This window comes from Oncorhynchus kisutch, linkage group LG12 (assembly GCF_002021735.2).
Source record: "Oncorhynchus kisutch isolate 150728-3 linkage group LG12, Okis_V2, whole genome shotgun sequence".
Classification (NCBI taxonomy): Eukaryota; Metazoa; Chordata; class Actinopteri; order Salmoniformes; family Salmonidae; genus Oncorhynchus; species Oncorhynchus kisutch.
The window spans coordinates 22,092,786-22,120,048 of record NC_034185.2 but is presented as its reverse complement, the minus strand read 5'-3'; the positions used below and the strand labels follow the sequence as shown (position 1 = coordinate 22,120,048).

At 43.2% G+C, this 27,263-nt stretch overlaps 1 protein-coding gene across 1 annotated transcript in view; it reads left to right on the top strand.

Annotated features, from left to right (window-relative positions):
- The window catches only part of LOC109901364 (sodium/potassium-transporting ATPase subunit beta-1-interacting protein 2), a 155,791-nt gene that overhangs the window by 77,331 nt on the left and 51,197 nt on the right, over window positions 1–27,263 (top strand). The window contains exon 3 of the mRNA XM_031837120.1: window positions 3,130–3,210. Coding sequence (XP_031692980.1) covers window positions 3,130–3,210 — 81 coding nt within the window. The remainder of the gene's footprint in view (window positions 1–3,129; window positions 3,211–27,263) is intronic.

The window sequence follows — 27,263 nt, the reverse complement described above, 5'->3', positions numbered from 1 at the left end:
TGGAGGTCCTGGGCTGGCGTGGTTACACAAGGTCTGTGGTTGTGAGGCTGGTTGGACATACTGCCAAATTCTCTAAAATGATGTTGGAGGCGGCTTGTGGTAGAGAAATTAACATTCAATTCTCTGACACGATGTCATAACAAAAGCAGCACACCACTTGTAGTTCCATTTTCCTTGGCTGAGTGGGTATCAGGGCCAATGAAGCACCAGGAACAGGCCATTTGTCCCATTAGTCCCTAACAGCTCTGGTGGAATTTCCTGCTGTCAGCATGACAATTACACGCTACCTCAGAACTTAAGACATCTGTGGCATTATGTTGTGTGATAAAACTGCACATTTTAGAGTGGCCTTTTATTGTCCTCAGTACAAGGTGCACCTATGTAATGATCATGCTGTTTATTCAGCTTCTTGATGTGCCACAAATGTAAGGGGAATGGATTATCTTGGCAAAGAATAAATGCTCACTAACAGGGATGTAAATACATTTGTGCACAACATTTGAGAGAAATAAGCGTTTTGTGCATATGGAACATTTCTGGGATGTTTTATTTCAGCTCATGAAACATGGGACAAACACTTTACATGTTGCGTTTATATTTTTGTTCAGTGTAGTTGGTAGGAATAAACTTTTCCATCATTATTATGTTGTTAAATTTACTTTAGACAGATGGCAATGTTTTTATTAGTAAGCAAAGTTCATCAAAAATAGCTAGCAATGATAACTTTAGCTAGCTAAAATCTGTTGGTCTCCCCTCAATATTAACTAGCTAGCTAACATTTTATTGCATCTACAGTCAATCTGGTTACATCACAATGATGACAAAAGGTATAACTGTTTTGTATTTCCAAGCCACTGTAATACACTTTTGATGAAATTTTCATCAGTGCCAATTGAGCAAAATGCTGTTGGGCATCAGTCCTAAAAGAATGTTCAAACAGAATGTTAATCTTTTCCTCAATCCTGACTATTCTCCCAGTCCCTGCCACTGAAAAACATCCCCACAGCATGATGCTGCCACCACCATGCTTCACTGTAGAGATGGTGCAAGGTTTCCTCCAGGCTTGACGCTTGGCATTCAGGTCAAAGAGTTCAATTTTGGTTTCATCAGACAAGAGAATCTTGTTTCTCATGGTCTGAGAGTTTTTCGGTGTGTTTTGACAAGCTCCAAGCGGGCTGTCATGAGGAGTGGCATCTGTCTGACCACTGATTGGTGGGAGTGCTGCAGAGATGGTTGTCCTTCTGGAAGGTTCTCCCATCTCCACAGATGAACTCTGGAGCTCTGTCAGAGTGACCATCTGGTTCTTGTTCAGCTCCGTGATCAAGGTCCTTCTCACCCGTTTGCTCAGTTTGGCCGGGCGGCCAGTTCTAGGAAGAGACTGGTTGGTTCTAAACTTCAATTTCAGAATGATGGATGCCACTGTTATTGGGGTCCTTCAATGTTGCATAAATGTTTTGGTACCCTTCCCCAGATCTGTGCCTCGACACAATCCGATCTCAGAGCTCTACGGACAATTCCTTCGACCTCATGGCTTAGTTTTTGCTCTGACGTGCTCTGTCAACTGTGGGGCCTTAAATAGACAGGTGTATATGCCTTTCCAAGTCATGTCCAATCAACTGAATTTACCACAGGTGTACTCAACCAAGTTGTGGAAACATCTGAAGGATCATCAATGGAAACAGGATTCACCTGAGCTCAATTTCGAGTCTCATAGCAAAGGGTCATGAGGTTTTTTAATGATCAATTAGCCTTTTAAAATTATTAACTTGGATTAGCTAACACAACGTGCCATTGGAACACAGGAGTGATGGTGATAATGGCCTCTGTACGCCTATGTAGATATACCATTAAAAAGCAGCTTTTTCCAGCTTAAATAGTCATTTACAACATTAACAATGTCTACTCTGTATTTCTGTTTTCTATTTCTGTTATTTTAATGGACAAAAAAAGTGCTTTTCTTTAAAAAACAAGGACATTTCTAAGTGACCCCAAACTTTTGAACGGTAGTGTATGTAAGTAAGATATTTGTTTTTAATTGTTTTATAAATTTGCCAAATATAACAAAAACAACTGTATTCTCATTATGGGGTATTGTGTGTAGATTGATGAGGAAATTGTTTCATTTAATCAATTTTAGAATAACACTGTAACGTATCAAAATGTGGAAAAAGTCAAAAGGTCTGAATACTTTACACTGTAAAACAGTATATTTGGCTGAGCTCCCTACATGTAATGCAATTTGATTTCCCATTTCCTATGCCCATTATCGTATTCTGGATCACCTGTCTGCTTTAAAATGCAATCCGATGATTCAAAATATCCTGCTTGTCACGTGTGCTCCCTCTCCGGCCTCTAGGTCACCAGGCTGCTTGTTATGGCGCACACCTGTCCCCATCGTTACGCGCATAATGACACTCACCTGGACTTCATCACCTCATTGATTACCTGCCCTTTATATGTCTCTCCCTTTGGTTCCGTCCCCATTGTTTCTGTTCCTGGGTCCTGTCTGTGCGTTGTTCGTGTTACGTGTTGGTTTAATTTATTTATTAAAACACTCACTCCCTGAACTTGCTTCCCGACTCTCAGCGCACATCGTTACTGCTCCAAAAAAGATCTATGTATGTCTTTAGATGCGCCATGTTTTAGATCAGGGTTGTCAAACTCATTTTGCCCTTGACCTTGTTGTGAGTACACATTTAGACCTTTTGACAGTACAGACATAAAAGTGGACCTTCTGTACTATAACAACATCCTTGTGTTCTTCACTAACAATTTCATTTTGACACAAGCTGCTTCGGCAAAAGCTAATGGGGATCCGAATAAACCAATAAACACACATTAATACTCTGCTTCAATACCGAGAAGGCACTGAATGTTTAACTCTGGCATGTCTCAGATCTGTGTGAAGACATACCCGGAAGATAATTAATTACAAAGAAACACTATGATCTTGGCCCAGATACTAACGAGAATCCAAATATGCATTTGTTTTTGGGGTGTTATTCTGAACTTGACACCACTTGTGGTGTTCTAATACTGTGATACTGTTAGTTCAGTGGTGTGTGCTTCCTCTCCCCCCTCTCTCGATCCCCTCTCTATCTCGCTCCTCTCTCTCTCTCTCTCCCATAGTATGCAGTGTGGCTGGTGCTCTGGGTGACCTGGAATGTCTTCATCATCTGTTTCTACCTGGAAGTGGGGGACCTCTCCAAGGTAATGTGACCTGCTTAGAGCTGTACAGGACTGGTGAGCTGTTATTATTACCTGCCCGGGAACAGAGACCATGGATAAAATGTCTTTAATGGCCTTCTCATGCAATTTAATCACGGGTTACACATTACTTCCTTGGTTCTGAAAGAGATAGCTAGCTAAGCTAGCAATCTATCTAGCCGCCTCTCTGTTACTTTTCTTCAAAATTCTTTGGAACGAAAAGTGCACAGTGTGTACTTTTACAAGCATGAATACAAAAGGAGTAGTACTATACTGGAGCTGATGTGTCAATAAGCATTGTTGGTTCACTGTTGGTTCAAGGTAATACAGTAATACTGCAATATAGATGCAAATGTGTCGTCTCTCTCTCTCTCTCTCTCTCTCTCTCTCTCTCTCTCTCTCTCTCTCTACATGTCTCTCTCTCTCCCTCCCTCACCCAACTCCCTCTCTTTGCTCCCCATGCTCAATCTCTCTCATTTCAACTAGCAATTTATTCCATAATTTTTCATCTGCTCATGTATGTATGAGAAAATGAGAGAAGATATAATTAAAATGTCAAAATGTCCAATATTGTACCCAATTAAAAAGCAAACCAGCCGTGTAACTTGATTATCCAATTCATCAAGTGCTTTTATCTATTACGTTTTCATTTTCCAAATGAAACTGAAATGACTAATCCCTTTATTTTGATCACTGACTCTGAGCTCTTCTCATGATCCGATAATATTAAAGCTGTGGAGACGAGTCAAATAGACACACGAAGGTTATATTGCTGTAGCTTTTGGTCACAAACATGCCTGCATTACATGAAAATATTCTATCTTGAATGATAACTATTATTAGTGTTATTGATCAAGCTTATTTACCGGCATGGTAGTTTTAGTTCAGTGGATCCACATAGAAAGGAAAGAGAACACGTATGGGTGTGTTGTCGCACCATTTGTGTTGTGCTTATCGGAGAGGAATGTCTGTTCATTTATTAGTCGATTGTGATTCCGTGTTGCTTAGTCATTACTGTTTCATCTTATCTGGAATCAGACGGCAACAGATGGCGCTCTCACTTAAGTCTCACAGTCTTCACTCTCCACCAGCCTTTGCCAAAATGGCTTCCTTCCTCCTCAATTGCCTTTGGAGGATTTGGCAGTTTCACCTCAGAGATATCTTACCACTTTTGAAAAGCATCAGGGGATGGCATCTGTTGCGTTACAGTTTTATTACAGTGCAGTCGATGTCATTAACTGCTGGCAAATCACATGGGTTTGAGGCTATATACACCTTGACAAACTCAATCCTGTTATTTCCGCAAAAATACGGTCTATGCATGGTATATTGCCTTTTAATCAGTGAGTTTTTTGCCATCTAACTTGCCTGAAAGAAGAGCATCCTTCGAAGAGGATGTTCATTGGCTTGGCACTGAGAACATCTGTTGACCAAATACGAATGCAGTGATCCTCAGGGTTTGTAGGTGGTATACAGTAGGATTTCTGAGGCTCGTGTTATTGGCTTGTTGTGGACTGGGGACTGGCAGGACTGGTATCATATTTTGAAGCTGGGCTTCCTCTGGGGCCTGCGGTCTGTCATTACTGCAGCGCCATCACAAACCAAGAGCCCGCTCCTCTGCCAACGCTGAGGCTCCTCAAGAGCTTCTTCACTCATGCCTGAGCTGCTGCTACTCCAAGCTCAGCACATCTTTTCTCCCCTGCTCCAAGACTTCCTTCACAATTTACCAGAGTCAGTTCCCCAAGTAGCCTTGTCACTTGTCTTCCCAGTGAGAAGAGAGGCACTGAGGCATCAACTCATCGCTCCTCCTCGTTTTGCCAGGCTGCTGAAAAAGGGCACCCGGTATTCGACAGTGCTGTAGAGCTGAGGTTCTGTTGTTCTGAGTGTGATTCCGCTGCATGTTCTGCACGGTGGGTCTGCTCAGGCACTTTAATTAGTAACAGTAAAGTGATAGTATGTTAGTTAGTGTGATTTATTTGGCTCACGTTGGTGTGGCTCATGATTTATTAATGTGGGTGTAATGTGTTTAACCAGGAGAGAATCCATCGGGCCCTGCCAAGGCAGCAATGCAATTAGATTTACATCACACACAGAAACAAATAAAGATAAACAAATGGGAAGAATCCCTACGTCTGTCCTTCATTAAATAGCGAGATCCTTCTTACAGGTCTCAACGAGTTCAATCCCTCTGCCGAGAGGGACGTGTCTAGGTGAAAGCCAATAGTCTACCAGGAGAGTGATTGACATTGAAATGGTGAATGACTTGATCGAGAATAAACAACTATAGTATTTTCAGTAGATCAGGTTTGGGCTTGTATAGAGAAAATGTCATCATGTTTCTTTGACATTAAAGAGAAATGGTGGCCCTCTGAGTTGCGGATGTCTCAAGCAGCAAACTGTGCACTCTTAACGAGAGCTCCCCTCTGGGGTTGTGTTTGTGCTTTAATATGTGAATGGGTTAAAAGCTGCAAACTCTTTGGCCTGTTGTCCATTTCAATTGGCATGCCCAGATAGATGCTGGGGATTGGATTTGGAGGCCATCAGTCGGGGACTGGTGGCACAGAAAGTGACAATGAAGAGCAGGGAAGAGTGGGTAGAGCAGGCGTAGAGAGCCATAGAGCTCCAGGCTGAGCTCAGGCACAGTAAATAAGACGTGTCCCAGCCATGGCAGCAGCCAGCCTTCTAGCTTCTAGGCAAATATTCACAGGCTGGCAGAGAGGAGGAGGAGGAGAGAACTGATGGAATAAGAGCTGCTCGCAATCTTCCCTCCCAATCTGGGAAAGACGGAAACATCTGGCTCGTCTCCACACACTAACTTCCAGAAAAACAGCTCACCTCTCCTCACCCAGGAATCTCATCCAGACTGGAACAACCTGACAGCTACATAAACAAGTAACTCCATCGGAATGGAGCTTTCTGACATTTTAGTATGGGATTAATGGAAAATATTGTGTGTCAACATTCTCCAACTCCACATTGATCCTGCCCTCTGTATTTGAGCCCTCTAGCTCTAGGCCTTAACAATTGCTGACTGCATTATGAAAGTACTAAGCAGTTGTTCAACGTTCAAATCAAAGCAATGGTAAACATTCTGTCCGAAGGATTTAGCCTAGAGGAGAATATATGATAGCTTTGATGCAAATATCTTCTCAGTTCAATTGAATTAAGGATACCTGTTTTTGGGCGGTTTGTAAGAAGTTCCTATTTTGTTATGTCATAATGCTGATATATTTACTCCCTGTGAAATATTAATATGGTTGTAAGTGGCATGGCAGAGCCTCAATGAGTAAATCCTAACGTTGGCAGGTTATCTGTGCCCTTTTTCTTGGAGCAATTTTAAATGCATGTGGCAGGCCTTCCTGTCTGCATGCTCTTCATAGTCTTCATATACAGTCAAATTCTGGTATTCTGATAAAGTGTCAGGGCTGGGAGTGATAAAGTGATTTATAGTCAATTTCACTGTAGAGGAGGGAAAAGTCTGGGTCTGTCAGCACCACGAAGGCCCTCAGAATAGATGAGTTACAGTTCATGTGCTAGCTCAAAAAGACTATTATTTCCCATCACCGGCCATCACAGACTTAGCCATCTAGTTTAGGGACAGACAGGCTGGCCGGAAGAGTTTAACAGGGGAATCGGACACTAGAACTCCTGAACTCCTACATTAATCACGGACACTCCCATAGAGTAGCCTATATCCCTTACTAACTTTGTGAACTTCCCACTAGACATAAGGGAAATATGTTGTCATAAAATAAATGATGCAAAGGAAATCACATTCTGATTCAACTCTGTATTACAGCTGAAGCAATGCAGGCCTATCACCAGAAGTATGTTTGCTTTAATCATGGATAGGTAATTACTCATGTTATAGCCTTTGGCAGTGCACTAAACCTAAATTGCCTGAGTAGTAATATCCAGTTGTTCAAACTGATCCCATGGAGCAATCAGATCACTCTAGATTCCCTAACAGGCAGACCAGCACACACTAGTCTACTCTGACCTTGTTTACATTTTATAGTTACATGCACTAGGTTTTTAAGACCCATGTTTCTGTCTCATAGACCTCTGATATATATAATCAGAGTCTATTTCAAGAGCAGAGCTCTGGGTTTTATAACCTTTTAGGGGTACATCTACAGTGCCTTGCGAAATTATTCGGCCCCCTTGAACTTTGCGACCTTTTGCCACATTTCAGGCTTCAAACATAAAGATATAAAACTGTATTTTTTTGTGAAGAATGAACAACAAGTGCGACACAATCATGAAGTGGAACGACATTTATTGGATATTTAAAACTTTTTTAACAAATCAAAAACTGAAAAATTGGGCGTGCAAAATTATTCAGCCCCCTTAAGTTAATACTTTGTAGCGCCACCTTTTGCTGCGATTACAGCTGTAAGTCGCTTGGGGTATGTCTCTATCAGTTTTGCCCAATGAGAGACTGAAATTTTTTCCCATTCCTCCTTGCAAATCAGCTCGAGCTCAGTGAGGTTGGATGGAGAGCATTTGTGAACAGCAGTTTTCAGTTCTTTCCACAGATTCTCGATTGGATTCAGGTCTGGACTTTGACTTGGCCATTCTAACACCTGGATATGTTTATTTTTGAACTATTCCATTGTAGATTTTGCTTTATGTTTTGGATCATTGTCTTGTTGGAAGACAAATCTCCATCCCAGTCTCAGGTCTTTTGCAGACTCCATCAGGTTTTCTTCCAGAATGGTCCTGTATTTGGCTCCATCCATCTTCCCATCAATTTTAACCATCTTCCCTGTCCCTGCTGAAGAAAAGCAGGCCCAAACCATGATGCTGCCATCACCATGTTTGACAGTGGGGATGGTGTATTCAGGGTGATGAGCTGTGTTGCTTTTACGCCAAACATAACGTTTTGCATTGTTGCCAAAAAGTTCCATTTTGGTTTCATCTGACCAGAGCACCTTCTTCCACATGTTTGGTGTGTCTCCCAGGTGGCTTGTGTCAAACTTTAAACAACACTTTTTATGGATATCTTTAAGAAATGGCTTTCTTCTTGCCACTCTTCCATAAAGGCCAGATTTGTGCAATATACGACTGATTGTTGTCCTATGGACAGAGTCTCCCACCTCAGCTGTAAATCTCTGCAGTTCATCCAGAGTGATCAAGGGCCTCTTGGCTGCATCTCTGATCAGTCTTCTCCTTGTATGAGCTGAAAGTTTAGAGGGACGGCCAGGTCTTGGTAGATTTGCAGTGGTCTGATACTCCTTCCATTTCAATATTATCGCTTGCACAGTGCTCCTTGGGATGTTTAAAGCTTGGGAAATCTTTTTGTATCCAAATCCGGCTTTAAACTTCTTCACAACAGTATCTCGGACCTGCCTGGTGTGTTCCTTGTTCTTCATGATGCTCTCTGCACTTTTAACGGACCTCTGAGACTATCACAGTGCAGTTGCATTTATACGGAGACTTGATTACACACAGGTGGATTGTATTTATCATCATTAGTCATTTAGGTCAACATTGGATCATTCAGTGATCCTCACTGAACTTCTGGAGAGAGTTTGCTGCACTGAAAGTAAAGGGGCTGAATAATTTTGCACGCCCAATTTTTCAGTTTTTGATTTGTTAAAAAAGTTTGAAATATCCAATAAATGTCGTTCCACTTCATGATTATGTCCCACTTATTGTTGATTCTTCACAAAAAAATACAGTTTTATATCTTTATGTTTGAAGCCTGAAATGTGGAAAAAGGTCGCAAAGTTCAAGGGGGCCGAATACTTTCGCAAGGCACTGTATATATCGGAGTTCGTATTATTTGAATCGATCTGGCCTGGGCTGAATAAGTCATTAAAAGTACCTGAAGCCTGACTTTTATTGAACTATTTATAGCCTGGGTGCCATGTTGGACCTCGTGAGTTGTGACCCTGTCATGGTTCAATGTGCTGCTGTTAAGTTTTGACGAGCTCAGTGTCATGTCATTTAACAACCTAATAGATTGAATATGTACTCTCCTTGGTGACTAAAGGCCAAACCAACGACATGGACTTCACTTGATTAAGTTCAACTGAACTTGATCCACTCCTTGATTTCACTGATTCAACTTGGTGAAACATTTTGAAATATATTTGGACCCATCTATCATGTATGTATGAAAAGGCATAGCAAAGATCAACCAGATCAATGCATGAGAAGACAGACTGGGAACTAGCCATTAGGGTAATAACAGGCTAAAGGCAGAGTAAAACGCAAGGCATCCTCAAGAAGCCTCCCTGATGAATGCTGAAGTCTGCAGAGTGCTCTCAGTGACATTAAAGATGACAATAAAAGTTCCCTCTCCAGTGTGCTGTTCAGATTAGAATGACACTAATGCAGTGCACCAACCAAGTTGGTGCTCGGAGAGGCTTGTAGATGCTTCACCACTGTCTCAGCTCTATATGAATGCTTCATTCTCCACCCGCCTTGGTCAATAGTCAATTTACTGTACCAGAGCCATGTACATTTTACATTTGAGTCATTTAGCAGACGCTCTTATCCAGAGCGACTTAGATCTATCTAAATATATGGCTCTGTACTGTACTATATATACATTTTAAAGTGTTTGTGGAAAATAAACAGCACTAACGTCCCATAAATCAACATTCACATTTCAATCATGTGACAAAAGTTAATACTTAAGCCTGTGTGGCAAAAGCTATGTGACATCAAACTGTCATTTTGTCAGTACATTGTTTTGTTATAATCCATTTACTTGAGTTAAATTTCCCTTTCAACAAGCCAGAAGTTTCTCCCATCAATCATCTCTCGGCAGGGGGCCTGTGTGTTTGTCCCACTGCTCCATCTGTGAGGGAATGTGTCATCAGCAATGTCAGTCAGCGGAAACAAACAAACAGGCCCAAAATGCCAAACTACCTCTTTTGATGCCTACGGCTGTACAGCCAAATGATATTATTCCCATTCCATTCACATTCTGGCATGGATTCATATGACTGTAATAAACGCACATATGATACATAGTCCAGCATAGCATATTGGGAACTATTGTCAGCTGCCTGTAAAAGGCAACCCATAGAATGAAGAACTATGTGCCAGTGTATAATGGATGCAGGGGCAATCAGAATCAGAATAATTTCTCCATTCACCTGAGAGAAGGAGCCGTTGTCTGGGAACGAGAGGGTAGAGAGATGAATGTGCTGATCAGAGCAGTATGGTCACATCAGGGGCGGGGTGATTTGTCCAAAGTGTCGTGATTGGCAGGGCTTGACCAGCATGTCAGGTGGGGAGAAATTAGTCATATCCAACAACATGACAGCACAGCCGGGTAGGAACCAGGAACCAAGAGATTGGCGTCTCAGTGGAGAGAATCCAGAGCAGAAAACAGGCCTATGGGCTGAAGAACCACTGTAGCATCCCATAATACATCACTCCACTTACGGGTATGGGACCTCAGTGGATGGTAGGTAGTAGGGAAGCATATAAAGTAGGGCTGTTCTGTTGGTGATGTGGGAGAATACCTAAATGTGCCAAGAAAACCACAAAGACTGGTTATCATTGTCAATATGTTTGCAGTGTTCTAGTCTGATAAAGTGTTAAATATCAACCCAGCCTAAATCAGACTCTTGAGACAATGGTGCTCTTAAATGTTACATGCTGGGAGAAAGCTGGCTCACCCCAGGTTCATCCTTCAACCGTCCCTTTTGTCTCTGGAAGAAAACGGGGAAAGGATACGCAGTAACCTGTCCAAAAGTGCCACTAGAAGAAAAAAATGATTGGAATTTGGCGGGATGATACACTACATAACATCTCATTCCCAAATCCTGAGCATTTATATGGAGTTGGTCCCCCCTTTGCTGCTATAACAGCCTAAACTCTTCTGGGAAGTCTTTCCACAAGATGTTGGGATATTGCTGCGTGGACTTCCTTCCATTCAGCCACAAGAGCATTAGTGAGGTCAGGCACTGATGTTGGGCGATTAGGCTTAGCTCGCAGTCAGAGTTCCAATTCATCTCAAAGGTGTTTGATCGCGTTGAAGTCAGGGCTCTGTGCAGGCCAGTCAAGTTCTTCCACACCGATCTCGACAAACCATTTCCGTATGGACCTCGCTCTGTGCATGGGGGCATTGTCATGCTGAAACAGGAAAGGGCCTTCCCCAAACTGTTGCCACAAAGTTGGAAGCACACAATCGTCTAGAATGTCATTGTATGCTGTAGCGTTAAGATTTCCCTTTACTGGAACTAAGAACTAGCCCGAACCATGAAAAATAGCCCCAGACCATTTACAGTTGGCACTATTCATTCGGGCAGGTAGCGTTCTCCTGGCATCCACCAAACCCAGATTCATCAGTCGGACTGCCAGATGGTGAAGCTTGATTCATCACTCAAGAGAACACATTTTCACTTGTTCAGAGTCCAATAGCAGCAAGCTTTACACCACTCCAACCGACGCTTGGCATTGACCATGGTGATCTTAGGCTTGTGTGCCGCTGCTCGGCCATGGAAACCCATTTCATGAAGCTCCCGACAAACAGTTATTGTGCTGACGTTGCTTCCAGAGGCAGTTTGGAACTCGGTAGTGAGTGTTGTGATCGTGGACAGACGATTTGTACACGCTACGAGCTTCAGCACTCGGCGGTCCCATTCTGTGAGCTTGTGTGTCCTACCACTTTGCGGCTGAGCCATTGTTGCTCCTCGAAATGTTCCACTTCACAATAACAGCATTTACAGTTGACTGGGGCAGCTCTAGCAGTGCAGAAATTTGACGAACTGACTTGTTGGAAAGGTGGCATCCTATGACAGTGTTGCTTTGAAAGTCGCTGAGCTCTTCAGTAAAGCCATTTTACTGACAATGCTTGTCTATGGAGATTGCATGGCTGTGTGCGCAATTTTATACACCTGTCAGCAGCGGGTGTGGCTGAAATAGCCGAATCCTCTAATTTGAAGGGGTGTCCACATACTGTTGGCCACGTAATGTACGAGTTTAGTACTGCCTAAAGCTATAGCCAGTGTCAACAGCTATTTGGACAGTTTGTTGAGAAAATCAGACATCATAAACACGACTGCAGTCCAGAGACACCCAGTGCAGCCATTTTTAATTCCTTCATATTGATATCTGTCTGATAGTTGTGACCTGAACACTGAAGGGACATTTAAAGCGTTCAAATATAATTAAAAGCAACTGACCTTTTGAGCTCACCAAGAGGAAAAATAAAAAGCCATGCGATGCAGTACAGGATGAATATAAAAAAATATAAAAAATATTTAACTTTCGCTCCCCAATTTCGTGGTATCCAATTGTTAGTAGCTACTATCTGGTCTCATCGCTACAACTCCCGTACGGGCTCGGGAGAGACGAAGGTTGAAAGTCATGCGTCCTCCGATACACAACCCAACCAAGCCGAACTGCTTCTTAACACAGCGCGCATTCAACCCGGAAGCCAGCCACACCAATGTGTCAGAGGACTATAATTTAACTATAATTTAACACAAGCATTTAGAATTTAGAATCACAGCTCTTGATTTATGTTGACCCTTCTGTTGGAAGGTCAACAAGTACAGGAGAGTTCCCCCACCCTACTCTCCCTCTCCGTCACAGATTAGCAGACAGCCACTGGTACAAACACTTACACAAGGTCCGCTACAACAGTCAACCTCATCAAACACTGTGAGGTTGGTCATTTGTCACACCTCATCAGTACCTTATGTTGGTCATTATCTCCTAACTATACTGGAGATAATAGTGAGAGAATCTGTAGTATCCATGCTACTGTAGCTAGCATTAAATCACAAATGTATGGCAATGCCATAGTAATGCTAGCTTGTCACATATTGTATTGTACTGTACCTCAGGAGAACAGATTAGAGTGAATGTCCATTCTCTCAAACAGAAGGACTTGATTTATCAGTATGTGGATCCGAGTAATGGGGTGTCAGAAATAGAGCGAGATAAAGGACTGAAGCACCATTATGGCCTCCCTCTCTCTCTCTCTCTCTCTCTCTCTCTCTCTCTCTCTCTCTCTCTCTCTCTCTCTCTCGCTCTCTCTCTCTCTCAGCATCGTTACACAAAGAGCAATTAGTTCACTGCCTGTTCTCCTATAACATCATTTCAAAGGTCAACCTTTAATGCTAATTGCTCAGAAGAAAATTGCACTTTCTTTCTCACTCACTTACCAAAAGACACAATAAAACATAAAAATTACTTTAGTCAAAACAAAACCAGTTAGTTGTTTAGCTTAGCATTGGTACCGGTCTTTTTTGGTGTGCTATTTTTGAGCAATAGGGAATATGTTGTTGTTATTATGTGAGCCTGTTTGACCATTGGAGCCCAAGAGAGAAGAGGGCGAGTCTGCACCAGCTTCTCAAATTCAATAATATATTGAACTATAAAAGCTGTGATCATCTGTATTGCACTGTATGCATAGCATTTCCTATGGTTCAGCTATATCATAATAATGAATAATATCATATTACGATTTCTAAGCTGCCTTGACTAGGATGCATCTATCACTCTCCCTGAATGAATGACATTTACCATGAATAAATTTCTCTGTCCTTTAGTGGACACCACATTGTAGACACTGTTCCTGTTGCTACTGTTACAGAGAATGATCGCACGGGACTACACAAACACAATATCAAATCAAATGGAAACAAAATAAATGAAACCTCCTTCAGCTGTTAATCTTTCTCTCATAAATCTGCGGCAGCCCAGTTTCTGTCAGACAGTTCAGTTCTTAACACTGGGGGCCTACTGGAGAGAAGTGATGAGCAGAGCTACAGAGACCCATTTAAATGTGCTACTTATGCTGTTTTTAAAGATCCTTTCCAGCCTGAGAGAAATTTAACACATGAAATTGAATCTTTTGAAAAATTATTTGGGATATTCTCATTGAAGTGAGAATATGACATTATATCCCCATTTCTTCTTTGTGAGGGGAATGGATTGGCAAAGAGACAGCAATTTTACAGGGTTGAAGAATGAGTCTTAATTTCCACCTTCCTACTTTACACTTGTCTGTTATGTATTTTACAGCGTTCTGGCTCTCCCCTCAACCGCTATGTCCTCCATCAGTCATCTCAATCCCCAGGACCCAGTTTTTCAAAAGTTATCTATCTGGATTTCACCTATCGGATAGGATTAAATTCATAGAAATAAAATTAATAGAACGGTTGAACCATTGACTTGAATGGGGACTCCTGTTCTATTCATTCTATTTTAGGGAGGCAGGTAGCCTAGTGGTTAGTGTTGGGCGAGTAAGTGGAAGGTCGCTGGTTTGAATACCTGAGCCGAAAAGGTAAAAAATCTGTCGATGTGCCCTTGAGCAAAAGCACCTTAACCCTAATTTGCAGTGTATGTGACAATAAAACATCATTTTTTTATCCTATCAACTAGGCGATATACAGATAGGTAACTTTAAAAAAAAATGCGCCCTGGTGGTGTGGGACAACACTGGAATAAATTGTTGTTAAATTCCCCTCATTCGCTGCACATAGACACAGGGATACGGTTTGCATCTATGAATATTCCCAGTGTAAGGATATCATTCTTTCACACTGTTGTAGTTATGACGGTTGCCCCACTCATTGTTATGGTTGTGAGAATCCTAGTGACCAGTTAATAATCATGACTGTAAGCAGAGACTCTAAGCCAAAATATTTGCAGCATGTTAATTTGATGTCTGTCTGGTATTTTATTTTTGAACGATTCTTACTCTCTGAAAGTAGGTCACTCAGAAATAGACATTGGTGTGTCTGGCTGGTTCCATCCACTGATCTCTGCGTTTCGTTGTGACGTTAGTTGACAGGGGGTCCTGTAGGTTAGCACTGTCTGGTGTCATTTAGATAAGATGTCTTAACCAGGCTGTGGTTATTGGTTATGGACTTATACATACTCTTAACCATGGTACTGTTGTACCACACACATACATTAGAATGTTATTTTGCTCACTTCCCTTCTCAAATTTTTTTGTCACATGCGCCGAATACAACAGGTGTAGTAGACCTTACCGTGAAATAATTACTTACAAGAACCTTAACCAACAATGCAGTTTTAAGAAAATAGAGTTAAGAAAATATTTACTAAATAAACAAAAGTAAAAAATAGAAAAAAATGTTGGTAATGTGGACATCAAGGAACTTGAAACTCTCGACCCGCTCCACTACAGCCCTGTTGATGTGAATGGAGCGTGTTTGGCCCTCCTTTTCCTGTAGTCCACGATCATCTCCTTTGTCTTGCTCACATTGAGGGAGAGGTTGTTGTCTTGGCACCACACTGCCAGGTCGCTGATCTCCTCCCTATAGAATGTTTCATCGTTGCCGGTGATCAGGCCTACCGTCAGAAAATTGAATGACGGTGTTGGAGTTGTGCTTGGCCACTCAGTCATGGGCAAACAGAGAGTACAGAAGGGGGCTAAGGACACACCCCTGAGCAACCCCCGTGTTGAGGATCAGTGTGGTAGATGTGTTGTTGCCTACTCTTACCATTAGGGGGCGGCACATCAGGAAGTCCAGGATCCAGTTGCAGAGGGAGGTGTTTAGTCCCAGGGTCCTTAGCTTAGTGATGAGCTTTGTGGGCACTATGGTGTTGAACGCTGAGCTGTAGTCAATGAACAGCATTCTCACATAGGTGTTCCTTTTGTCCAGGTGGGAAAGGGTAGAGTGAATTGAGATTGCGTCATCTGTGGATCTGTTGGGGCGGTATGCGAAATGGTGTAGGTCTAGGGTTTCTGGGATGATGGTGGTGATGTGAGCCATGACCAGCCTTTCAAAGCACTTCATGCCTACTGACGTGAGTGCTATGGGGCGAGAATCATTTAGGCAGGTTATCCTCGCTTTCCTGGGCACAGAGACTATGTTGGTCTGTTTAAAACATGGTCAGGGAGAGGTTGAAAATGTCAGTGAAGACATTTGACAGTTGGTTCGCACATGATCTGAGTACACTTCCTGTTAATCCGTCTGTTGACCTGTTTTAAAGGTCTTGCTCACATCGACTACGGAGAGCATGATCAGTCAATAGTCCGGAACAGCTGGTGTTCTCACGCATGCCTCATTGTTGCTTGCCTCGAAGCGAGCATAAAAGGCATTTAGCCAGTCTGGTAGGCTCATATCACTGGGCAGCTCGCGTCTGGATTTCCCTTTGCAGTCCATAGTAGTTTGCAAGCTCTGCCACATCCGACGAGCATTAGAACCGGTGTAGTAGGATTCAACTTTAGTCCTGTATTGACGTTTTGCCTGTTCGATGGTTTGTCTGAGGGCATAGTGTTTTTCTTATAAGCGTCCAGATTAGTGTCCCACTCCTTGAATGCAGCAGCTCTAGCCGTTAGCTCAGTGGGATGTTTTCCGTAATCCATGGCTTCTGGTTGGGATATGTACGTGTGGTCACTGTGGGGACGACGTCGTTGATGCACTTATTAATGAAGCCAGGTGGTATACTCCTCAATTTCATTGTATGAATCCAATATTATGCTAGCAAAATATTAATATTCCAGTCTATGCTAGCAAAACAGTCCTGTAGTGTAGCATCCATGTCATCTGACCACTTGGCGTATTGAGCGAGTCACTGATACAGCTTTAGTTTTTGCTTGTAAGCGGGAATCAGGAGGAAATAATTATTTCCTTATTTATTTATTTGCTTATGATCTCATACAGCTCGTTGAGTGTGGTCTTAGTGTCAGCGTCAGTTTGTGGTGCCAAATAGATGGCTACGAAAAATATAGATGAAAAATCTCTTGGTAGATAGTGTGGTCTACAGCTTATCATGAGGTACTCTAACTCAGGCGAGTAATACCTCGAGACTACTTATTAGACATTGCGCACCAGCTGTTATTGACAAATATACACACACCCCCACCCCCGTCTTACCAGACATGGCTGTTCTGTCCTGCCAATGCATGGAAAATCCAGACAACTGTATATTTTTTGTGCGTCGTTCAGCCACGACTCAATGAAACATAAAATATTACAGTTTTTAATGCCCGATTGGTAGGTTAGTCTCATATGGAGCTAATACAATTTATTCTCCAGTGATTGCACGTTGTCAATATAACGGATGGTAGAGGCGGGTTACCCACTCGCCGCCGAAATCTGCGCCCCCTGTATTTCCTTATTTTCTTCATGCGAATGACGGGTTTTGGGCCTTGTCTGGGAGCAACATTATATCCCTCGCGTCAGACTCATTAAAGAAAAACATCTTTGTCCAGTTTGAGGTGATTAATAGCTGTTCTGATATCCAGAAGGTATTTTCGGTCATAAGAGACAGTAGCATCAACATTATGTACAAAATAAGTTACAAACAATGTGAAAAAACACACAAAATATCACAATTGGTTAGGAGCCCGTAAAATGGCAGCCATCCCCGCTGCAACACAGATTCCAAGATATCATGTCATCACATTTTTTATAGCTAGCTTAGTTATTCAAACCATGAAATGCAATCTGATACATAATAAACCAAAACATATTTTTCCTTTCACTCCTTACATATGTCAGATCTTAATTTAAGCTAGTTTTCTACAACAGGAAAATCATTTTGCAGCAACAGGATATGTGAATTATTATATTAGATTATAATTAATAGACATGTTGATACATTTTACAAACTTTAGAAGTGCAGCAGAATTCTCTGTAAAAATAGTTATTTATTTGTTTTGGGTTGTGTAGCGCTCCCTTTTAATCATTGCCTGGGTTTTTATCTACAGTATGTGGATTAAATGAAATACTAAAGACTTAATGACATTGAGCTCAGTGCAGTGTGTCTCAGAACTTTCTCTGATTCCCTGCTCCTGGCATATGTTTATAATTAGAGGGAACTCTAAACTTAAAGGATTCAACTTGTGTTGATGAAGGTCAAGGATGAGTGTTCTTTGGGTCTCCACGCACCTTCTGTCTTGTCAAGCTTAATCAGAGTGACGTCAGGGTGCTACTGGGGTCAGAAGCAGGGGCGGGGGGGGGGGGGGGGAATTGAGAGATTGCTTATTTCACTGGTCTATCAGAGGCTTTTGTCTGGGAGATGCTCTGTGTGAATACTAACTGTGTTATCCAGGGCTGCCTAAGGCATGTCTGAGGACCATGCTCCTAGCTGCCTCCTGGCCCAGAACAGCATGGGTAGCATATTTCTGGAGGGGACCTGAGGAGGTGAGGTCATGGGGATGACAGACGTTAAGAATCAGTCATCTGGGTGCCTCCAGCTGAGCCAGGAGATCTAAACCCAGACCTGCTCTCTCCTGTACATCTAATTGCAGCTAGGACAGAACCCAAAGGGTCTCAACCACTCTGATGAGTATGTAGGAACTGACTCAGGGTCAGTGAGAGATCACATGTCTGTTCCCAGCTACACATAGGGCACAGGGAAGACCATCTCTCATTTATTGTAACAAAGATTTCATTCCTTATGGTGATCCTACTGTAATAATCATACTCTGAGGTATTGTATGTATTTCTGAATGATACTGTATCATTCACATGTTTGCTGTTGTCAGTCTTTTTGGCTGTTTTTCCATAGTTACCGTAGAGAGACAGCCAACAATGAAATGGATGTGTCATTCATTAGCATAACACGCTCATTGTGTGTGAACAAGGTATGGCAGTGTGGCTCAGCTGTGGATCCTCTGCATTAAAACACAAGGATGGAAAGTAATCACACTGTAATTCCCAAGGAGGGAGTGGAATACAACCAGCCTTGGAAATGAAGCGGCTAATGATGAGAAACAGTAATTCCGGAGCAAACGGCGTATCATGTGGAAATGATCTGAGGCAACACAGCTCCCTGTTAGGCTTTTCAATACCCGCCATCCATCAAAAACGTATTACGTTTTTAAAAGAAACGCAGCCACTGCGCTGAATAAGAAATAACATTCAATTGCATTTAATGGTTGATCAGGTTCATGAGGGAAGAGGTCCTGTCTGTGATAAGAACATTTACTGCCAGTCTAAGATTAACACTATCAGTGTATGGGCTTTAAGCTTCATATAAATCAGCTGTACCTTCTAGTTAGATACTGCGATGGTTCTTAAATATAGACAGGGACTTCATGTCCTAGAATGACAGCTTGGTATGATCAAGCTCAAGTAGCAATGATGTGAGACTACTCTTTACTCTCTCCATAAACCCTACGCCCTTGGAGATATGAGTAGTGTTGTTATTTTGATGCTCAGTAACTGGCCGTGTCTGGCTGATTATGGATGAGAATCAATCCGTCATTTGGAGAAGATCAGCTGCTAATGTCTTATTGACACTGAGTCACAGACACAGCAGCACAGTAGAGACTATTTGATTCACCGGGGGCCATTAACCTAGTTTGTTAGGTTAGTTAGATCATTTAGGCCAAAACAGTTGAGCAGTCCTCGTTGATATTGTAGTGTATTCCAAGATGGCTGACCATAAAGTTGCTTGTGCAAGCTGTCCACATCTTTTTAAAACAAGAATTAATGAACAGTAGAACAGCTTAACATTTTTGTGAAACGTAATGAAAATCCATAATCCCTTTCTTGGAGTAAGGTGATTGTACGTCTTCTTTCTCAGAATCCATCCCCATGCACCACTCCTCCTCACTCTCTTCATTGCTTCAGGAATAAAGCTGGGTAGGCATCGCAGCACTACAGCAGACACACAGTGAGAATCCTAAAAAGCCTGTCAGTTTTTTGCCTATATAATAGGCCTGTGTGCTTTTATTCATACCAGGCTGTTGTGTGATTTGTTTCAAGGCTCTAACGTTGCTTCTGCATGCCTTCACAAGCTAACAAAGACATATGAAGACAAAATCTGTTGTCAGTGTGATAGGTTTGTTCAGTTTCTCTCTCTACCTCGCTATTGTTTGACTACAGTATATCTTCCCTTCCTTCCTCTCTCCTCCCTTCACTCATCCATTCCCCTCATTACGAGGAACAATTAACCTCCTGTGGGGTGTGATAGAACCCTGCTGCCTCCCTCTCGCCTCCTCTCCCTCCATCTCTCCTTTTCTCCACCACTCAGCGCTAGCTGGCTATGTAATTTTGGGGCTGTCCTATAGAGCTCTCTTATAGTCTCCTACATACAGTAATGGCCCTATAGCCCTAGTGCTGGGCATTATGAGAGATAGATCAGTCATTTATCTAATTTCTCCCTCCCCCTGCCTGCAGTGAAATGCCAATCAATACCATCACCTAAATGATTGATTAGCTTTGTGTCATAACAACAGACTTGGATATGTCAGTGGTGCTCCCCAGGGCTGAGTGCGTTGCGTTTGCCTTTTATTTTGTCTCATACGTGAAGATGTTGTTGTAAGTCTCACATAGAAAAAGCCAGATAATCATACACCCACAGCAGAGGCCATCTCATTCACAAACATATGATTATGGACCTTATGAAAATCAATAAGGCTGCTCCAGGCTTTCAGGAGACTTGTGGACAAATACGATTTGATCCTCCTAAATGGAATGTGGCATTATCTGTGTGTGCTATAGGCCTGTTAAAGAGCTCTCTGTCCTCATACGTAATTATAACATGTTTCTCCCTGAGCAATTCTCATGATAGCATCTCCATATAGTATATAGAGGGGTCAAACCAGTTAGGAAGGAGATAGATGGTGATTCCATTCCTTCATGACACAAGAGGATCTACAGCAAAGACCTCCGTTGCAATACGTAGGTCACTGTTAGTCACTTGACTCACACATGCCCAAGATGCAACCATTCACATTTCATTGAATTGATTTTCCATATTTTCCCTGAATGAAAGGGTACAGTATTGAAACTGGCAGATGGAACAGGGAAATATACCCTACTCTTCTCTTTAGGTGGGTTTGAATGCCAGGCTTCTTCTCTTTGTCTGGAAGGAGTACACGAATGCACACACGCACGCACACACACACACACACACGCACGCACGCACACACACACACACACACACGCACGCACACGCACATACACACACACACACACATCCTGGTATAATGACATCTCAAACACGCCTCAGTCTGCTAAGCTGGAGGATTCACAGGGATTTGGTATTCCAATGAAATGTAAATGACCCTGCTGTGAGGAGGAGCATGCTGCATGCTGCCTCAGATCACTCTCCATGATCAACTTCCTATTCACCTCCAAAAAGTGGCCAGTCGGCAGCCTTGGTCAGACTACATCCTGTCATTACTTTTTCTTTATATAACTGCCTTTTGTGTCACTTTAAAGATAAAAAAAACACCTTTAAGCATTATGGAATACAGGGGGGACACATGGGAAATTAAAGAGACACAGCAAAGCGAGACGCTCCACAACTTTCTGATGATGATACAGGTTCGGCAGACCCCTGTACTGCTCATACACATCCAAAGATCTGGGATATTTGTAACCAGATGTTTACCTTCTTCTGAAATTCATGAAGCTATTAATTAAACTCACATGCTCTGATAAATAATGGTAAATTAACACTTGTCTTGACTTAGATTACAGGGCTCTTGGCGTGTGGACTGGATTTGCTCAATGGACCACATTAGAATTCACCCCGGTAACACACCACTGTTTGAGTGAGATAAATGGATATCAGCTCTATGCAGCTCACAAAAAGAACCCTGCTCATTCATAGAGTACAGGTCATGGTTACACTATTATATGTATATATTTTTTACAACAAACTAAATGGATAAACAAAAAAATGCACTCCTGTTTGATATACCCCTGTCACTCTGTATGGGGTGCAAATGGCCCTTTCACACTCCCTTGCCAGGCTCCAGTGTGGGAGCCCATGTGAGCCCCAGAATCACCCCAACAGCACCCCACCATCCGGCACCCGCTTGCCCTTCCACAATACACTTACCCAACAGACATCCAATCCCCTCTCTCACATTTGATCTTGTTCATTAATTTGTGTCCTTGTAGGAAGGGAGGGATGTGGATGGATGGATGAATTTGGTGGTGTGGGGTGGGTGTTGGGCCTGGAGACTGTGCCTTTGGTGTCACGGTTGTTGAAGGAAGCGGACCAAGGTGCAGCGTGGTGAGCGTACATGTTCTTTAATTAAGAAAAGGCGCCGAACAAAACAATACACACTACAAATCAAAACCGTGAAGCTTAAGGCTAAGTGCCATAAAGAAAGTCAACTTCCCACAAAGACAGGTGGGAAAAAGGGTACCTAAGTATGGTTCCCAATCAGAGACAACAATAGACAGCTGTCCCTGATTGAGAACCATACCCGGCCAAAACATAGAAATAGAAAATCATAGAAACACAAAACAAAGAATGCCCACCCCAACTCACGCCCTGACCAAACCAAAAATGGAGACATAAATAGGATCTCTAAGGTCAGGGCGTGACAGTACCCCCCCCCCCCAAAGGTGCGGACTCCGGCCGCACAATCTAAACCTGTAGGGGAGGGTCTGGGTGGGCATCTATCAACGGCGGCGGCTCAGGTGCATGGCGCAGACCCCGCTCCACCTCTGGCTCACCCCACTTTGGTGGCACCTCTGGTGCGGGGACTCTCGCCGCCAACCCAGTTCGCATCACTCCATAGCACGGGGCCTGACCAGTCACATGCTCGCCACGGCAAGCACGGTGAGTTGGCTCAGGTCTCCAACCTGACTGCCAAACTCCCCGTGTGCTTCCCCCAAAACATTTCTTGGGGCTGCCTCTCGTGCTTCCTTGTCAGCCGCGTTCCCTCATACCGTTGCCGCTCCGCCTTAGCTGCCTCCCGTGGACGGCGATACTCCCCCGCCTGCCTCCAGGGTCCCTTACCATCCAGGATCTCCTCCCATGTCCAGGAGTTCTCTTTACCACACTGCTGGGTCCTTTACAGACAATAGGCCATAATGACAAAGTGAAAACAGTTTTTTATATATTTTTTGTAAATGTATAAAAAATAAAAAACAATACCTTATTTACGTAAGTAATCAGACCCTTTGCTATGAGACAAAAAAAATTGCTCAGGTGCATTCTATTTCCATTGATCATCCTTGAGATATTTCTACAACATGATTGGAGTCCCCCTGTGATAAATACAATTGATTGGACATGATTTCGAAAGGCTCACACCTGTCTATTTAAGGTCCCACAGTTGACAGTGCATGTCAGAGCAAAAACCAAGCCATGAGGTCGAAGGATTAGACAGGATTAGATCGAGACAGGATTAGGTCGAGATACAGATCTGGGGAAGGGTACCAAAACGTTTCTACAGTACCGAAGGTCCCTAAGAACACAGTGGCCTCCATCATTCTTAAATGATAGAAGTTTGGAACCATCAAGACTCTTCCTAGAGCTGACCGCTCTAGGTGGGCATCTATCCGCGGTGGCGGCTCAGGTGCGGGACGCAGACCCCACTCCACCACTGACTCACCCCACCTCTGGTGCGGGGACCCTCATCGCCGATCCCGGACTGAGGACCCTCGTTGCGTGCTCCGGACTGGGGACCCTCGTTGCAGGCCGTCTGGAGGCCCCGGACTGGAGACCGTCTCTGGAGGCTCCGCACTGGAGGCCGTCTCTGGAGGCTCCGGACTGGAGACCGTAGCTGGAGGCTCCGGACTGGAGACCGTCTCTGGAGGCTCCGGACTGGAGACCGTCTCTGAAGGCTCCGGACTGGAGACCATCTCTGGAGGCTCCGGACTGGAGACCGTCGCTGGAGGCTCCGGACTGGAGCCCGTCTCTGGAGGCTCCGGACTGGAGACCGTCCGTGGAGGCTCCGGACTGGAGACCGTCTCTGGAGGCTCCGGACTGGCGACTGTAGTTGGAGGCTTTGTGCCATGACAACTCACTGGAAGCTTTGTGCCATGGATCATCACTGGCGGCTTCTTGCCATGGATCATCACTGGAGGCTTCGTGCCATGTATCATCACTGGAGGCTTCGTGCCATGGATCATCAATGGAGGCTTCGTGCCATGGATCATCACTGGAGGCTTCGTGCCATGGGTCATCACTGGACACTTCGTGACATGGATCATCAATGGAGGCTTCTTGCCATGGATCATCACTGGAGGCTTCGTGCCATGGATCATCACTGGAGACTTCGTGCCATTGATCATCAATGGAGGCTTCTTGCCATGGATCATCACTGGAGGCTTCGTGCCATGGATCATCACTGGAGGTTTTGTGCCATGGATCATCACTGGAGGCTTCATACCATGAATCATCACTAGAGGGAGGAGACGTATGGGCAGTCTGGTACGTGGAGCTGCCACAGGGCTCACCAGGCTGGGGAGACATACAGGAGGCCCTGTCCTTGGCAGAGACACCGGATACACTGGGCCGTGGAGGCGCACTGGAGACACAGTGCGCAGAGCTGGTGCAGGATACCCTGGGCCGTAGAGACGTACTAGCGGCCAGATGCGCTGAGCCGGCACCCTCTGGCCTGGCTGGATGCGTACCGGCGACACAGTACGTGTAACTGCAAAGCATGGTGCCTGAAGGGTCACATGCTCCTCAAAGCAACTGTCTTGCTCCACACTCCAACCCCTCCAAACTCTTTCGTCCCTCTCCACTGCCAACCACTCCTCGCTCAAACAGTCCAAGAATTCCTCCTCGGTCTCGGACTCAGCCCTCAGCACCGACGCCCACGTCATCTGCTCCCCCCCCCCAAAAAAATAGTTTGGAGCTGCCTCTCAGGTTTCCGTCATGTCCTCTCCTCCTGACCACGCTGCTTGGTCCTTTGGTGGTGGGAAGTTCTGTCACGGCTGTTGAAGGAAGTGGACCAAGGTGCAGCATGGTGAGCGTACATTTTCTTTTATTATAAAAAATGATGCCAACAAAACAACAAACGAGAAAACAACCGTGAAGCTACAGGCTATGTGCCATAAACAAAAGTAAACTTCCCACAAAGACAGGTTGCGAAAAGGGCTACCTACGTATGGTTCTCAATCAGAGACAACGATGTCCCTGATTGAGAACCCTACCTGGCCAAAACATAGAAATACAAATAATAGAACATAGAATACCCACCCCAAATCACAGAAACAAGTGGTTTCTATAAAAATATCACATTTTTATGTTAAGAGCTGGTTAAGAATTACTCCTCTATGCCTCCTTTTGCATATCTTTACCCTTTTCTATGGGAACGTTCTACATGCCTTCAGAGTAAATCTATTTTCACTCCACCAATCTGCATCTCAACATTACTTTAAGTAATGTGGCTCCAAACACGCAGTGAGTGGAGCAGATGCCCCCAGACTCATTTCTCTATGAGTTTCATTTCCAACTTAATGAGCTGTGGACCAGGGGCGTCTGTACACACACACACACCAACACAAACGCACACACCGACACAAACACACACATACACACACATACAGATTCATCTCTCGAGCTGCCTCTGCTCTGGCACTGGTTCCTTTCGCTCTGCTCCATTTGAAATGAATATATTCTGCATACGTCATTTGCTTGCATATGCTTTCATAGAGCTGTTGTTTCTGCATGTGTACTGTACTGTACTGTATGTGCATGGCATGTGTGATAGAGAGAGATAGAGAGAAACGCTACAGCACAGTTTGTGTCACACAGTATTTTTGAAAAAATGAATGAAAGGTTGCTATTTTCTCTTAAGGTGGGGCTGTTTTTGCTTTGTGTGCACATCGTGTAACAGAGATGTGAGAGTTCAAATCAGGTTCATAGTCATTCATCAATTCATAATCTCTTTGGAAACACCGCTCATGAATTGGGCTTGGGTCCAAACGGTAGATAGAAAAGCTTTTACCTCAATTGAAATAGGCAGCTTTTAATTTGACAAATTATCATGCATTATGATCAGAAAATCATTGCCAGCATTAGTCAAATTAAGTTTCCTTAATTAATTTACATAAAAACAGTTACAAACCACAGCACAGCATCCTACGCTACATGGTTGACTTGACAGTACACTGTGGACCTGTCACTGGGGAAGTATGAATACATGTTGCTATTGGTCTTCAATCATCTACATGCTGCTCATCTTTTCTTCAGGGATGAATGGTCCCCATTCAATGACATGTTCGTAGTGGCATTGTATGCTCAGTAGCATGATTGGCATTTCAATTATGTGAATGATGTCAATTTATATAAGCAACATTAATATTATTACATTTTCAGTCCTGGGGCATCTCACAGTGTGCTGTTTGTGCTCATGTATAGGTACAGATGTAGGATCTTAATTTGAGCTAATTATAATCCTGCAGCAACAGGAGATGTGAATTATTATGTGGATTATAATTAATGGGCATTTTTGTAGGGGTTGATACATTTTTCAAAATGGAACATTTTGTCTGAAATTTCAAAGTGGAAGTGACAAACTTCAGAAGCCTTTTTAAAACCCAAATGCACTACAAGTTTTACATTTCCAAAATAAGATCCTACATCTGTATAATGGCTAAAGCAATGACAGTATGTTCAGTTAGTGGCTATACGAGTAAGCGAGACGAGAGGGTCTGCATAATCAAACGAATACAGTCTATTTCTGCAACTATTTCTGATTTGTTTGCTAAAGCTACAAAAAAACACATCGATATTATTATTTATTTTTTTATCACATTCACGCTTACACTAATAAAGCATAATACGCTAAGCATTTCTCCTCCTTCTCTTTGTAAGTCCCATTTAACAACCGCATGCAACTTCCCAATTATGAATGTATTTTTAGATATGGAAAGAGGTGTCTTGGGGTGCTGAAGGCAGTAGCAGTACTTGATTGAGAACATTAAAGAAGCAAATGGAGAACTGGTACAGCGTTAAAAGATATATAAATAGATTATAGATATATGGAACCTTGAGGATGTCATTATACTATCCAATGGAATAAGTGTGTTCTCAACCATTACATGTTGCCAACTAAAATCCCATTAAGACAGTGTTGCGTAAAACCAACATTAATCTTTTGAATTGCTTTTATTTGGCTTAAACCTAATCAAGCTAATGAAGTATGCCCTCTAATCGACACTTGTGATTGTCCTGATTAGATGCCTATCTTCCATCATGATCATTTACATAATTTCCCCATCACCATCTCCTGCAGCAGAATTAGACTCAGAATCCTGCCTCAGTCTTCATTCAGTCTGTAGGTGGAGCTTCATGTGTCCCAAAAGGTACCCTATACCCTTTAACGTGCACTAGTTTTGTCCAGGGCCCATAGGGCTATGGATTTAGACATTGACTGATTGTTGCAAATGTGA